The 16934-nt window shown below is 34.9% G+C and overlaps 1 protein-coding gene across 1 annotated transcript; it reads right to left on the bottom strand.

Annotated features, from left to right (window-relative positions):
• Window positions 1-1156: 1156 nt before the first annotated feature.
• On the bottom strand, window positions 1157-16353 carry LOC105313185 (uncharacterized). The gene is made up of 42 exons (XM_011406396.2): window positions 15435-16353; window positions 14572-15384; window positions 13587-14462; window positions 13327-13524; window positions 13199-13279; window positions 12882-13151; window positions 12547-12834; window positions 12203-12490; window positions 11865-12155; window positions 10812-11099; window positions 10452-10742; window positions 10116-10403; window positions 9775-10065; window positions 9439-9726; window positions 9097-9384; window positions 8771-9055; window positions 8439-8726; window positions 8102-8395; window positions 7757-8044; window positions 7423-7710; window positions 7083-7373; window positions 6743-7030; window positions 6403-6693; window positions 6065-6352; window positions 5728-6015; window positions 5386-5676; window positions 5046-5330; window positions 4711-5001; window positions 4377-4664; window positions 4021-4326; window positions 3605-3961; window positions 3190-3549; window positions 2490-2684; window positions 2339-2440; window positions 2157-2293; window positions 2015-2104; window positions 1891-1960; window positions 1691-1844; window positions 1544-1636; window positions 1444-1498; window positions 1366-1393; window positions 1157-1310 (listed from the first exon to the last, which is right to left on the bottom strand). The coding sequence occupies exons 1-42, from the start codon at window positions 16315-16317 to the stop codon at window positions 1279-1281; spliced, it is 11745 nt and encodes a 3914-aa protein (XP_011404698.2). The 5' UTR covers window positions 16318-16353; the 3' UTR covers window positions 1157-1278.
• Between the last annotated feature and the right edge of the window lie 581 nt (window positions 16354-16934).

The raw sequence follows: 16934 nt of genomic DNA, 5'->3' as shown, positions 1-16934 counted from the left end.
GCATAGATCAAGCGGGCCGTGAGAGGGAGAAGATGTATAATTTGTCACAGCTGTTCCTCTAGCTTTTTGTCACTTAAGAAGAAGGTAGTAGAAGAGAAGAGTCAAGAGTTACTGTATCAATTCACCCGTTTCTGGGTGAAGTGGAGCAAAAAAATTGGTTCACCCATTTTTGGGTGAACCAGAACGAGCGGAGTATGGTCAATTTGCCAGACCCACCCGTAGGCACGGAGGGTGTGGTCTGGCTACGCGAGACTAGGTAATGACAACCCAACTGCTTAGTACCCGCCTACGCAAGCGTGGCGAGTCCAATTATTGACGTATTTGGTTCAGCAAAGGTTTATGAAGAAGTCAATGGTGAAAAGATTGTTTGGTATAACAGTGGAGCTGTTGATTATGGAAGCGCAGAGCACACATGCCTAATGATAGTAACATTATTAGTAGTGGGGGTCATCTTGATACCATACTTTGTATTGATACTGTTTGGTAAATTCCTATTGAAATTTGATCAAATTAGAGAGTACATTCATCCATTTTATGAAGCAATCCATGCTCCATACAAACCTAACAAGTGGTATTGGTTTTCATTGTATCAGATCTTTTTGCTTCTTGTATATTTATCTGAGACCTTTGCAGGTAATATGGGAGCACTACTGCTATTGCTTTTCATCATGTACAATTTATCATTATACTTCCAGACATGTTCAATGCCCTACAGAAACAAAGCTTTCAATTTACTTAACCTTTCCTTGCTTTTGATTTTGAACCTTGTTGTTGTAGTCAGTCATTACATTGATGATATATCTTCACAGCAGCTGGTGCTGTTCTTCAGCTTTTCAAATTACTACTTTGTTTTGATGTTTTATCTCATAATAGCATACCATGTCTTATTGTCCACAAATAAATTAGGTAAAATTATTATATTGTGTCAAAAGGTTTCTTCATTTTGCGACTACAAAAAACCAAAGGATCATCATCAAGATTATCCTCAATTACGGGAACCACTTCTTGAAGACATTTATGACTAATGTGTAATTATTCATTGTGCTGTGATTAGTCAGGTTGTTGTATTTTACATTTTCAGAATAATATAATAAAATTAGAGAACTTTCATTTTTATCAAGTGCAGTGAGCTGCAAATGTTTAGCCACAAGAAGTCATAGAACATAATGGCATCTCAGTAATTATCACAGGATATATTGAATTAGAAAAATAACAGCATAATCTAAAGCAAAAATTAATTTCAGCAAAAATTTAGCAGCTTCTATGACTATTAAATTGTTAGGAATGGCAGTCAGCATCAGCATCAGTATCTATATAACACCAAAAGTAAATTAAGATTTATTGTGATGACATAATAATGCTAACCTTCAATAATATCATCTTGATCTGTTGTCTAGTTAAATAAATTATCAAACATTACTATTATTTGATTTTTGCTCTTACATTTACATGACTATTAACTGGCATGTCCTCATATGTATTCTCAAATACAATTGATCTGTATTAAGCTAAAATAAAATTAACAAATTTTTTATAAACTTACTTGAGCTGAACTGATTTTAAAGGCACATCAGGGCCAATTTCATCAATTGGCAACTGTGTCAGTGGATTGATGAAAGGTGGGTCAATAGCTAAGCTATGTGCCATGTATGTGTACCCATTAACTTTAGTTACAACAATTGTTATTTACTTTCTGCTGTCACTTCTTTTTGATTTTTTTCCTCGTACAATGACACAAACTATCAATGCACAAAGAACAACCAATATAATGGAACCAATGGGCACAGCAATTGTAATTATATTGTTTTGAGTGAGGCCAACATTAGTATCAGTTCTAGTTGTGCCTAAAATTCATAAGGTATCATTGTAATACATATAAATTTAAATTACCTTGCACTGCTGGAACTCTTAATATAGTGGTGACATTTCCACTATAACCAGCATTGTTCTTACATCTAACCTATTGCAATTATAAGCAAAATACATAGATATATTAGTTCTTTATTATTATTACTGTAAATTGATAGATATATCCAGCTAAAAGTTTATTTATGGTCAGTTGTGGTGCAGTTGAATCAGCAACTCTCTTTACATAAGGCCCATCCTATTAATAGTGAGATCAATAATTATGGGTCGCACAAATTAAAGTTCATTACTATTCTTGTGTCACTATAACCAGAATAAATGACTTGATATTCAAGAGTGCTTCCAACTGCCAACAATGGATCCCATTGAAGCAAGGCAGAAGTTTCATTGATCAAAGTAGCTTTTAGTGAGCTCGGAGTATTTGGGACTGTATTAAATTAAAATTACTGTTACTCACATTATCATTACATACCGTCTTCTGATGTGTGAAAGACATTTAGAATTGAGTAAGGTCCAATGCCCACTTCAGTTTTAGCTGCAACTTTAATAGCAACCTCTTCATAAGAATGTAAACCTATGGAGACATTACAATAATTAGCTATTCCGAATTGTTTAAGCCTTACCATTTTTATAAAAGTAGTTTGTGTATGAAGGTAATGTATATTCAATCATTTCATTAATTTCTGCTCTTGTAAAGATCACTTTATACCCAGTAATAACTCCATTGGCATCATAGGGATTAGGTGGCTGCCATGTAATGTTAATTGAAGTCAATGATACGCTTTGTATTGTTATATTGATGGGAGGACCAGATGGAGCTGAATAAAAGAATCAGATAAACAGATGGCACACTAATAAGTAGCTTCATGTTATCAGGTTTCCCACAAGATTGTGGCATAGTACTCATGTAGCTTTCTGTCATAAAGGGGATTGTTAAGTTGCTGAAAATAAGCCAGACATGTAAATATTACCGTACAATTCTTTTAATTTATAATTTTTGATGTATGAGCATGTCTTTATATTGCGTATCAACTTTGAACTGCAAGGTTCCAATCAAACTTAAATTTCTATAATGCTATTTTAGAATTGAGGTAATGAGCATAAACTATAGCATCTGGTTATAGACCAGATTGTGTCAAAAATTGTTCAAAAAAGAATTCTCCATTCTTTGTAATTTTTCTAATACACGTACATGTTTTCATGTTGCATATCAATTTGAACAAATTTGAGTTTTTATTGATTTCTAAAGTACTGTATTGTAATGCTGTCACTCATGAAGCATGCTGTTTAGCTTTTTGAAAACCCTATAAGGAATAAACTTACCTGCTTGTGGCATTTTTTGTTCCAAAGGATCTGATGCCAATCCATTTCCAGCAGTATTGACAACTGATATTGAAATGGTATATTTAAAATTCTCCTCAAGTCCATCCAAGAGGTAATCCTCACGTTTCAGTGGCTCAATAGCTAAACTAGGATCTGGGTCATTGTTTTCAGGCATTACATTAATATTTTTAGGAGCTGTAGCTCTTTTTGCAATGCCATCATCACCTTGTTCTATTACTATTATGCTATAATGATCAATCTGTCCATTCCAGAATTTTCTTTTTGGTGGCTTCCATGAAATTTGTATACTATTTGGAGACATAACAGCAACTTCAATATTCTCCACAGTTGTTGATGGTACTAAAATGAGAACACCAAATTATAATGAATATTTTTTAATATGCAACAGTTATACCTTCAGCACGTGTGAAGTTTAGTGTGGTAACTGAACTCATTATGTTTTCAGGAGTCAATAAATCAGCTCCACTTGAAAGTCCTGACCCAAATAAAGGTGAGAGAATAGCCTTCATTTCTACTATATACCCAGCATACGGTAATAAATTATCTATATCATATTCCTGAATATTAGATTCTATAGTCTCAATGCCCAATGTAGTTCCATATCCAGGATAATAGTCAAAGCCATCCAAGAGTCTAAAACTGAATAAATAATATTCTAAATCATAGTTGAATAATACAGGAGCCATCCAAGTGCATGACAGACTAGTAGAACTATCTGCAGAACACTTCAAATTTTGAGGAGATTTTAAATCTATAAATGAAAGACAATTCTGTTATATGCACCATATAAAGATCTAGATTAGAGTATACCTGAAGGATTAGTTGTTACTGCCAGTGGCTCACTCATAGGACTTGTACTTTCATTTGTAATAGCAATGATTGTAAATACGTATGTTGACGAAACTAGTAATGGTTGAAGGAAGTAATTGGTATCATTTATGTTGGCAACAGTGACTGTTGGTCTGGGAGTGCTAACAGCAAAGTTTGTTGATGTAAGCTGATAAGTGATAGCATAACTTGTAACAACAGAATATGGATCAAATGGAGATTCCCAGTGAAGATGTATTCCAGTGCTGTTTATTTTAGCTGTTAATGATTGTGGGGGACCAACCAAAGCTATAAATATACACAGTAAAAAATTCAAACATAATAAATTGTTTACTTACAATTTTGGTAAGTACTTATATGTGCAACAGCAGCAGGTCCACAACCAAAAGATGTATAGGCACAAATGTAGCAAGTGTAATGAGTATTGATATGTATTTCATTAACAAAAGCTGTTGTTCCAACAATATCATAATTAACTTGATGACCATTCTGTTCAGAACAGTTTAGCTTGTACCCCAGTAAGATGCCATTTAACTGGTCACTTTGTGGCTGAACCCAAGTGAAGTGTATACCTGAGTTATTGCCAATGAATTGAGCAATAAAATTTATAGGAGGTACTGACGGAGCTGTATAAAATATAAAAGCATTATATCATAATGACTGAACAAATACCTGCTTCTGGTAATAGTATGCTGAGCGTTGTGGTAAAGGGTCCTAAACCAACTGTAAATGCAGCAACACTAAGGACATATGTTGAGTACGGTTTTAAATCATTGATTATCAGTGTTGTTGCATTAGACACTGTGTAGATATCTGTATGCTTTGTTGCATTGTGCTGAAAATGAATGTCATAGCTCCTAATAATGCCATTTTGAAAGGAGTTATGAGGAGGAAGCCAAGATATAAAAAGTGAACTGTAATTCAGAGGAACCACTGAAAAATTTCTTGGAGGACCAGATGGAGCTGTAATGCAAAAAAATTTACAAAATGACAAATTATAGGCTTACCATCTTCTGCCATTTGAAAAGATATGAGTGCACTTGGGCCAAAGCCTACTGTCACTGCAGTTACATAACAATTATAATAATAAAATGGATGAAGATCAGTAATATTTATAGATGGCATAGTGCTGTTATACTCAAAACTGCCAAAAACTTGATTAGAGGAAAGCGATACCAGATAATGAGATAGAGGGCCATTTATGTGGGTGGCAGGAGGAGGCAGCCAATTTACATTAACTTCAGAAGAGCTCAAAACAATCGATGACAAATTTTGTGGAGGAGCACTGGGAGCTATGACCAACGTTAATGATAAATTTTTAAAAATAATAATAAAAGTAAAACTAACCAGCTGCCTCTGTTTGTCCCTCAGATTGAGCAAAAGGACCAGTACCAATTACATTTGTGCCAGCAACAAACAAATGATAGTTGTAATATGGATGAAGATTTAATACAATAACATTCAAATTAGTAGTGTACAATAGTGAAGATGTTAAATTGCTTTCAACCTCAAAAACTTTTATTGTATATGACGTTATTAATCCATTTGTCATATTTGGAATAATAGAGCTCCACTGAAATAGAAGACTGGTAGAGTTAATGGTGCTGATCATCAAATTCTGTGGAGTTCCTACAGGAACTTATTTTAAAAGAAATTATTGCTTATTGTTCAAAGTGTTTATTTACTTACTGTCTTCTAGAGTGGAGAAGGTTTGATTTGTGGAATAAGGTCCAATAGCTACTGTTGTAGCTGCCACTGAAACACTATAGGTATAGTAGGGATGAAGATTGCTGCTAACTAATGATGTTTCATTTGTTTGATAGGTATAAGCTTTTCCTGTTAGTACTTCATATAAAACTAATGTGTAGTACTGAATGAGACCATTAGCTTGATTTACTGATGGTGGACTCCAAGAAACAGTAGCATTTTGAGAACTCAATGAGGTAATGGTTACTGCAAGTGGAGGACCACTAGGAGCTTTAAAATAATTATAAAGTGACATAATATTATAATATTTATTACTTACCAGCCTGAGAAGTTTGTACCATAATTTTATCACTATATGGGCCAGCTGAGATGGTTATACTCGTAACTGAACAATTGTATGTGTAGTAAGGATGAAGATAACTCAGCAAAATAGATGGTGTCTTTGTAAAGTTTTGATATGTAGTAGCAGTATTTAATTCTTCAATGATAACATTGAAACCAGTTAGTTCTCCATTGAGCGAGCTACTAGATGGTGCTTGCCATTGTAAAATAAATGAAGTTGATGTTATAGAAGTTGCCAAGAGATTATATGGAGCAGAAGATGGAGCTATATGAAAACAACACAATCATATAATGAATGACAATATAATTACGTACCATCTTCATTAGTTTGAAATGACAAATAATTTGAGAAGGGACCTTGTCCTTGACTAGTACTGGCAGAAACAGTATAACTGTATTGGCTGTATGGCTCAAGAGATGTAACAATTAAAGAAGTATTTGCTGTAGTCAGGACAGTTGGTTCTGAATTTTGCCCTTTGATCACTCTGATTGTATAATCTGTCAGAATACCATTATGATCTACAGCCTGTGGAGGGTACCATGAAAGAACAGCACTTGTTGAAGTAATTGAAGTTACACTGAGATTCATTGGAGAGCCAGATGGCACTAAAGTTTAGATGTAAAAGAATCATTGTAAATATGGTTTTATTCTTACCATCTTCAAACATCTGAAATTGTAAACTTGCTGACAATGGGCCTTGTCCAATGGTGAGTGCCCTGACACTGCAGTTATAAGTATAAAATGGTTGCAGTCCAGTCAAAAGCACACTAGTTTGCTGAGTAACATTTATGACTTGAAGGCCTGTGTGAAAGTTATAAAGAACAATTTCATAGTATAAAATGATGCCATTTTGAACATCATTGCTAGGGGGCGACCACTGAAGAAAGGCTGTTGTTGAACTTGTAACATTGACTGTGACATTTAGTGGTGGTCCAGTAGGAGCTGTAACAATAACAAACAATAAAAAAAGATCATTAAACTTTTTTTTCCTCACAATCTTGCTTTGTTGTCAAGGTAGTACTAGCTCCTGGGCCTATACCCACAGTAATAGCTGCCACAGTAATTTCATACCTGTAGTATGGATGTAGTCCATTGATTATGTAATTGCTATGAAATGGATTCTGCTGAAATGACAATGTTTTGCTTGTTATTAGCTCTAGCACAGAAATTGTGTATGATGTAATTACACCATTTTGTGTATGAGTGAGTGGTGGATCCCATGAAACTTGTATGGCAGTTGAATTGATTACTACACCAGTGACATTCTGAGGAGGACCACTAGGAACTATGATAATATTAATGAAATATAGTGCAATAGTATATTTTTAACAAACCATGTTGTGGCATTTGGACACTTGATCCTGAAGTAAATGGCCCAATACCAATTGTAAAAGCAGCTACGAGAACAGTGTATGTGTAATATGGATGAAGGTTGTGAATTGTAAAATTATTGGTCAGCGTAGTGTATTGAAACTGCTCCAATGTTTCCATGACAGATACATTGATAATATAATGTCGAATAATCCCATTAATTCTGGAAGCATTAGGAGGTGACCAATATAAATTCAGAGTTGATGCATTTATTGCTACTATAGAAAGAGCATTTGGTGGTGCAGTAGGTACTACAAATAAAAGTAATGATATAGTATTAATCAATAGAAAATGTACCTGCTTCATCAGTTGAGAATGGAATATTTTCACTATAAGGACCAACTGCAGTGGTAAATGCTGATACACTTATATTGTAAGTATGATGTGGTCTCAGGTCTGATAAAGTCACTGTTGTGCTAGTGACATTGTAGAATGACTGTACGCCACTTTTTCCATCAATTAGCTTAACAATAAATTTTCTGATAATTCCATTATAACTTTCAATTGATGGGTATTGCCATGTTAAAGTTAATGAAGTGCTGGTGATATCTAGAATTGTTGGCATCTCTGGAGCCTGAGATGGAGCTATTACAATGAAGTATTATTATTTATATAAAAAAATTTACCACTTGAGGTTCGTACCTGATTCCAGTGTTTGAAAAAACTGTTGGTCTGAATAAGGTCCTAATCCCACAGCTGTATAAGCAGCAACTCTATATTGATATGTTGTGTAGGGCTCTAGTGACCCAATAGTAATGCTTAGTGATGATGTTAGCAAAAAGAATGCAGAGCCAGGTGCTGTTGAGTCTTCAATGCTAATATTGTATCCAACAATGATTCCATTTCTCTCAGATAATGGTAGAGGCAACCACTCAATAACAACTTCAAAAGAATTTACATTTGCTACATTTAAACTAACTGGAAAACTTGAAGGAACTAGAAAAAAATTATAGCATAAAAAGAATTAGAGTTATCTCACCATCTTCAGCAGTAGTCAGAATAAGAGGAGAAGAGAATGGTCCAGGAGATATTGTGTACGCAGCAACTGATACACTGTAAGTGTAGTATGGATGAAGATTGCTTAGTGTAGCATATAAATTATAAGATAGTATCTGAAAGTGAGACCCAGTATCATTTTCAGTGACATTGATAATGTAATATCGAACAATCCCATTCTGATGTTCAAGTGACAATGAATCCCAAGAAAGGGATAAACTGCTTGAAGTTACAGCAGTATTTATAAAATTGTTTGGAGAGCTAGATGGAGCTATAAGAAATATTCAAAACATAATTTACTGAAAATAAACTTACCATCTTCAGGCATTTGAATAACTAAACTAGCTATTGGTCCTTTTCCAATTGTAACTGCTGCTACAGTACATTTGTAAGTGAAAAATGGATGTAGATCATTTATGACAATAGCAAATGCTGAAGTCGCATAATCGGTCACTATACCAGTCTCAATTTCAGTGATTGTTACATTATAATACTGGATTATGCCATTAGTTCCTTCAATAGTGGGAGGAAACCATTGAAGAAACAGTTGTGATGAATCACTTGCAGTAGCATTGAATAACTCAGGTGGGCTTGTTGGCTCTATAAAATGTATAATAAAAATTATTGTTAAAATTATATACCATCTTGGAAAGTAGTGATGTTTTGCTCTATAGTAAATGGTCCAGCTTCAACTGTAACGGCTGCTACTTTAATTTTATATTGAGTAAAAGGAATGAGACTAGACACATTTAAAACATTGCCAAAAGCAGTAAATGAATCATCAGTTCCTGTTAAAACATGATGAATCACTACCAGATAGTCCCTGATGATTCCGTTGTGGCTTTCAGCTGGTGGAGGATCCCATGATATAACTGCAGAGTGTGAGCTAGTGACAACTACCTCCAAGGAATCAGGTGGCAATGAAGGAGCTAAATGAAAAGACATCACACTAAAAATATAAAGAAAAAATATAATGCACATACCAGCTTCTTCTGTAAGAACTGATACAGAAACTGTGTATGGGCCTTCATCAACTGTCACTGCTTGTATGGAGCAGTAATAAGCATGAAAAGGTTTGAGACCGGTGACAATTAGTTGTGTTTGATTGACAACATGTTCAGTGATGCTCAATGAGGCAGCTTCAGTGACATTGACACGATATTCTCTAATTATTCCATTATGATCCTGAAGGATAGGTGGATCCCATGAAATATGAATGCTAGTTGGACTAAGTGCAATAGCATTAGGATGCTGTGGTGGGCTACCGGGAGCTAAAATTATGAATAACTATAAATCAGCAATTAATATTTTATGCTAACCTGCTTCATCAGTTTGCACAAAAAACAAATGGCTAAATGGTCCAATACCAACTGATGTTTCAGCAGCTACCACACAAACATAAGTGGTGTATGGATCTAAACCAGTAACATGTATTGTAGCGACATTTGTATGATACTGCATTGTCACAAGTGTGTCAGAGTGAGTTATATTAACAACATAAGCAACAATTTCCCCATTTCTTTCATCAGGTGGTGGAGAAGCCCAGGTCAAAGTGATTGAATATGGGGTGGTGGAATTTATTGATAAGTCTTGGGGATACCCACTTGGAGCTAATGTCATTGAAAAAAATAAGATAAAAATAATCTAAATTATAACTTACCATCTTCTGGCAGAGTCAAATTCATGAGTGATGTAAATGGTCCTATAGCTATGGTGTAAGCTGCCACAGCAATTTTGTATGAGTATGATGGAATGAGAGAACCAATGATAGCAGTTGTTCCAGTCGTATTATAAGTCATTGTGTCAGTTGTACCAGACACTTGAAGTCTAACAACATACTTTCTGATAATGCCATTATGATCAGCAAGTGTTGGAGGAGTCCATTGAATAGCAATCGAACGTGAATCAATAACAAAGTATGTTGTCACTACTGGAGGGGAATTTGGAGCTAAAAAAATTAATACAAGAATATTTATTAAAATCATAACATGCTAACCATCTTCATCAGTTGTGAAAGTGAGGATAGTAGTGTATGGCCCTCTTCCAATACTTGTTTCAGCAGCTACTATGCATGAATATGTTGTGTATGGACTTAATCCACTGATATAGGTTGAAGTAATATTGCTAGTATGAACAAAACTGTATCCAGTTGCCAAGGATGTTATGTTTAGCTGGTATGATGTTATAGCTCCATTTTGACCATCAAACGGTGGAGGATTCCATGATAAAGACACAGAAGAGGATGTGAGCATATCTTGAGACAAATCTTGAGGTGGCTGACTGGGAGCTAAAAGCATGCAATTAAAAATTTAAAATAATTTTTAGAATTGAAAAATTAAGTTCATATTGTATATACCTTCTTCATTAGTTGTCACATTCAATTCAATTGTGAATGGTCCAAGAGCAACAGTGAAAGCAGCAATACTGCATGTATAGGTATAGGCAGGATGAAGGGAAGAAAGAGTGAGATACAAACTATATGATGTGTATTGGGTAACAAGACCAGTTTCAACTTCTAACACACGAATAATATAATGTGTAATAATGCCATTTTGATCTTCATATAAAGGTGGATCCCACTGAAGTGAAAAGCTGTCTGATAGTACTGCCACTGTTCTGACTTGGATTGGTGAGCTAGCTGGTGCTATAAATACATTAACATAACATTATGACTTATGAGGCTATGAGCACAAGTTGTACATTTAACATGCATGTATATGTGTATGATCTCATGAGGTACAATTATATTGTCACTAAAATAGCATGGCTAGCTACTTAAAATTTTAAGAATTTTTAATCCCATGTACATGTTCATTGGAACATCTATACATGTATGAGATCTACATATATGCATGCATGTTCTCATGAACAAATACATGGGATAAAATATGTATACATGCATGTCCTTTAGGGTTTCCCACAGAATTATGGCATAGTCAAGTTACTTAAAAATTGGACCAAACATCCTGTACTATAGGTACTGGGTATTTTGACAAGGAGAGAATTCTCCATTCTTATATTTTTTCCTGGTACATTATTCAAGTAATTATGTTGTGTAAAAATTTTGAGCTGATTCAAATCAAATTTAAATTCTTAAAGTTGCTCAAACATTGGGCCAAATAGTACAGGGCCATTGGTCAAATTTTGCCAAATTGAAGGAGAAAAGAATTCTCCATTTCTCCTGATATACATGTGCTTACGTTTTATATGTTATGTAAAACTTTAGCTGATTTCGAAAAATTAATGCCATGTATTGCATTTTATTGCTTGTCAGCTCTTGAAGCATGCTACTGAATTTTTCTGATACACACAAATTATAATTAAATATGGAATAACTAGCTAATGAAATTAGCTATAGAGGTAATGGGAAAACAAACACCACTTATAAAAATTAACAATTAACACTTACCATCTTCAGGAGTAGTTATTGCAAATACAGAGCTGAAAGGTCCAATACCAACGTTAGTGACAGCAGCAATGATACATTGAAATGTTCTGAAAGGTATTAGGTCATCCACAAAGAGTGATGTAGTATTAGAAAACAAGAGAAAATCCTCACTAGTCTCTAAGATTGTTACATTAATAGTGTACCCAATGATAACACCATTCTGTTGATCAATGGGTGGAGGATCCCACATCAGGTAAGCTGAATAAGGAGACACAATTGTCGCATTGAATGTCTCAGGTGAACCACTGGGTACTATATTATTTTCAAAAAGTATAAAGATTAATTTTTATAAAACTCACCATCTTCTTCTGTTTGAAGAATTAAAGTATTTGAGATTGGGCCATAAGCAACAGTCAGTGCTCTAATGGTCACATAATACTGATAGTTGGGGTGCAATGAAGTGACAGTTGTACTTAACCCTGAAACAGAAACACTTATTGTGCTTCCAGTCACCACTTCAAATACTTCAACCAGATATTCTCTGATTATTCCATTACGATGCTCAAATAAAGGAGGTGACCAAAAAACTGCTAAAGCTGTTGAATTTATGACATAAGATGTGACATTAGAAGGAGAAGATGAAGGAGCTACAAAAATTAAAATTAAATTAACACCATTTTTAACTATAACCAAAATAATTTACCAGCCTCTGGCATTGTAATGTAATAGGCAGTAGATGTTGGTCCAGGTGCTATGGTAACAGCTCTTATTATTATTCTGTAGTTGTAGAATGGATGCAGATTCTCCAACAGTGCTGAGGTTAAATATGAGTTTGTATTGTTCGTCAAACCCGTCTCAAGCTCTGTGACCTCAACAGTATAATATTGAATGAGTCCATTCTGCTTCTCAAATGGAGGAGGCAACCAAGTGAGATTTAGTTCTTGTGAACTAATAAAATAATGATTAAGAGACATCGGAGCAGCGGTAGGTGCTATAATACAAAAACATAAATAAAGTGCATAGTCAATTAGTAATAACCTGATTGTAGAGTTTGAACAGTAATAGCAGGTGAGAAAGGATATATTGTTGTATCCACAACAATTGCTATTTGACATATATAGATATAATATGGATGGAGTGACAGTACAGTAGCAAACTTTTCCACAGAATAGAAGTGCCAGATACGACTAGTTACTAATTCATCCACTCTTATGACATAATGGGAATTATTGGGAAGGATTGGGGAAGACCATGAAAGATGTATGGAGCTTGATGTTAATGCCGTTCCCTCAATATCAGTTACAATTACTAATTTGAAATTAAAATAAATAATAGTAAATAAAATCATTACTGACATCCTTCAGGATAAATTGTAAGTTCGGTTTGACTACCAAGACCTTGAGAAGTTGCTGCTCTTACATTTACAAGGTATGACCCTATAAATTTTAATTTAGTGTTATTATCAGTACAATTGTTACCATACCTGTAGTGTTGTATGTCAAGCATCTTTCTTCATGTGGTTCAACAGTTACAGTGAAAACTGGATTTATACTGCCAATTTCTTTTACAACTACTTGATAATAGAGCAAAACTCCATTGGGTGATATAGGTTCACCCCAGCAGACTTCAATACTAGTATTAGTTGGATAGGAGTAGTTCAAAAATGAAACTTGAGAAGGAACTATGAAATATAATAAAAATGATATAGATCTAAGTGAAAATAATATAATTTTCAATCATTACCTGATTCTTCACTTCTGTAATTTTTCATTGAGCTACAGCCTACTTTATTACCAGAAATGCTGTATGCTATAACATTAAGACGGACTAGCTGATATGGTTTAAGATTGCTTAGTGTGAAATTAAAAGTATTGTTGTTGAAGTGTCGATTTAAGCTTGTGCCATTATCAAACACTGAAGAAACTTCATATGTAGCAATTTCTTCCAAGACTGACGAAGGCTCATTCCACTTTACCAATAAGGAATGTGCATTAAATGTTATGTTGGTAACATTTTGACTAATAGGATTGCACACAAACAGAGGAAGAGAGAAGTTTGTTTTGTGAGATTTACAACTGTCAGTAATAGAGATATTTAGTGTTAGTGATGATGAACCAGGAGACAAACTACCAGAAGCAGATACATCAAACAAGATTGTTTCTGTGCCAGCTGGTTCGATTGTGTCAGGTTTTTCAATAATGCTAATAGAAGCTTGACTGGGAAGGGAAGAGATACCTTGAAACACAAGACCTAATTGCTTTCCTTGCTGTACACTGTACTGTAATGTCGCAGACACTTGAGTTGTTTGACTAGGAGCAACATAGATAGTTTCGATGCCATTCAAAGTCAAGTCTAAAGAAGGTGGTTGGAACGTTAGTCCATCATAGCCTGATAAAATGAGAGAAAATGGATTATTGCTAATATCATAACCATTTAACTGGTAAAATACTAATGAAGATGATGGAAAACTAAGAACTCCAGACAAAACATTCAAACACCTTTCTAGTATAGTCTGTGCTACATGTTGCCCAGTATCATTAAGGACATTCAAATAGAGTGTATGATTAGGAGAGAGCAAGTGTAGCTGTGGTGATGTTGCTATAATAGTGCCTGCTGAGCCTGCAGAAAAATAAAAATAGCAAAGCATGAATAATTACAATATATCATTATTGTGTACGTGATAAAGGATATCAATGTCATGTCGTGAATATTGGATTCTATCTCTTACATGCTTGTGGTAAGTCAGCAGTTGGTACAATATTTCCATCTTCCACAGCAGTATATGATATGTCTAACATAAAATGAGATGATTCACTCACTGAAACTTTAATGTGGCCAGATAAAACATAAGCCATCCATGTTCCAGGTGGGGGAATATCAATAGAATACAGAATTAGAGAACCAGAGACATAAAGAGATTGTGTTGTTCCATCTGGTTTAGTAATGTAGACATACGATTGAGAATGGCAAGTGCTGATGAGAATATTCAGACTAGTAGTAAAGTGTGTAGTATTGAGGCTATGAGAAGGGGCACATTCTGTGAACAATGATGATCTTCTGCGTCTAGAAGCTCCAGCACTGTTGTATGTGTTAATGAAAGTAGCAAATGCTCCAAAATCAGATATTGAGTCAACTCTGATACCACCTGTGGATGTTCTGACTGTTTCGTAATTGGCCAAAGTACCACAATATGATCCACTATAAAAGAAATGGACAGTGGCTTTGGTAGCATTGGCAGAGTTAATGACCTCTTGGTAACGGGAATCATCTTTTGCAGAAGCATCAGTCAAAACTATGACATGGTGCAAATTACCAGTCGTAGGTAAAATAATCCCCTCTACAGTCTTTATTGCAGCTAAAACTTTTAAGATGCCAGTCATGCCATATTCAGGACAGTCTCCACCAGAATGAGCATAAAGGGCGTTAACATCATCTCTTAAATTTTGTGCACCATACACTGTTCCTCCTGTACTGAGACTAAGTGCAGATTCTTCAGTACTGTACTCAATCAAAGGATCATATATTTTAGCTGTCCCAACATCTATATATAAAATTGGTATCATAAAAGATAAATAATATTATTTTACATACTTTGTTCTGGGGTAGAATAGCCATAGTCATTAAAATCAACTAATGCATAACAAGCAGGGACTATACTCTCAGAGTTCAAGAAGTCCAAAATTAGCTGCCTCACATATGATATTTCACTTGACATGCTTCCAGTAGTATCAACGACAAATCCAATACATCGTTTTAAGATCACTGTTTCCTCACCTATAGTTGTGATTGGTCCTATTCCGAAAATTGGTCTAAGGTCATCAGAATGCACGCAAGCATAAAATATGTCAATATTGATAAATGTTCCACCCAAATTAGAACAATTAATTGGTGCAGAAGGTGGTGGTGAAGCAGTAGGTGTAGGTGTTGGTCCTGGAGTTGATAATGAAGGAGCTGGAGAGGAAGTAGTTGAATTACTACGAAGTTCATCATTACCGTATGTATCAATGAGACAGGCAAGTCTACCAAATATTTTTCTGACCTCTGCAACTACTTCAGTGTTGTCTGCTGTAAGATTTTGTAACTTTGTAATGAGACTGTATACTAGACTCCCGACTTCACTCGGAGTGGGTCGTTCCTCTAAAACACCATAACATGACTGAAAATATGAATTTGTTATCTGCTCTAGGGCGTCCTCAAAACTCGCAACACCGTTGTCTGAAAATTCGACGTTCAAAGCAGAAGCCAAAGCTTGATAAAGCTCGGTGCTGTTTCCTGTACCATTGAGAGTGGAGTTATAAACACCAGACAGTATAGAGTTGGCGATAACGTCTATTTCAATTAGTACGGCAAGGGACGCATTGTCAAAAGACTCCGCGTAGTTAGCAACACCACTAGAGGTACATTCATCACAGAAACCAAATGACAGGGCCAGAGATAGAGTGATAGCTGTCAAAAGAACTTTTCTAACACCCATATCTACAGCCAAAATTTTGCATTCACGCAGGGCAGAATCGTGATCACTCAGATCTAGCATAGATCAAATCATTGTTTTATATATACATAGATCTACACCCTGCATTGTTCACCAACAATGAATAAATCATATAGATGAATGAATAGAGCTACAAATTTACGTGACTGGGACACACCCTTCATTCTCGGTAATCATAGTTTTTAATGTTTTAAGCTTATTATGTAGAGTAGTAAGTTTATATATTATATCCCTGAAAGTAGCTATATAGATGATCAAATAAGAAAATAAATATCATTAAACAAAAAGCTAGATCTGATCATATAGTCTCTCTCTGACAACTAACAACAATTTCCAAGTCAGTTCCTTCAAACTTAAAAATCTGTTTTATACATGGCATAGCATTTTCCAACCGCTCAAAAATTCGCAAATCGATTGACGGGAATTTCATTTTTAATGACTTCCAACTGTCTTCATCCAATTCAACATCGTCAATTTCTTTTTTTGTTATCTGTAGAATTAAACAATAATTATAAAAGACTGTAATAAATTCAAACCTTGTTCAAATTCGGAGATATCTCCCATCCGTCTACAATCAGGGCAGTATTTGGCACAATACA

Source organism: Amphimedon queenslandica, unplaced genomic scaffold, assembly GCF_000090795.2.
Source record: "Amphimedon queenslandica unplaced genomic scaffold, v1.1 AMPQUscaffold_13346, whole genome shotgun sequence".
In the NCBI taxonomy this organism is placed as follows: Eukaryota; Metazoa; Porifera; class Demospongiae; order Haplosclerida; family Niphatidae; genus Amphimedon; species Amphimedon queenslandica.
The sequence above is the reverse complement of the archived record's forward strand: the minus strand, read 5'-3'. Positions and strand labels throughout refer to the sequence as shown.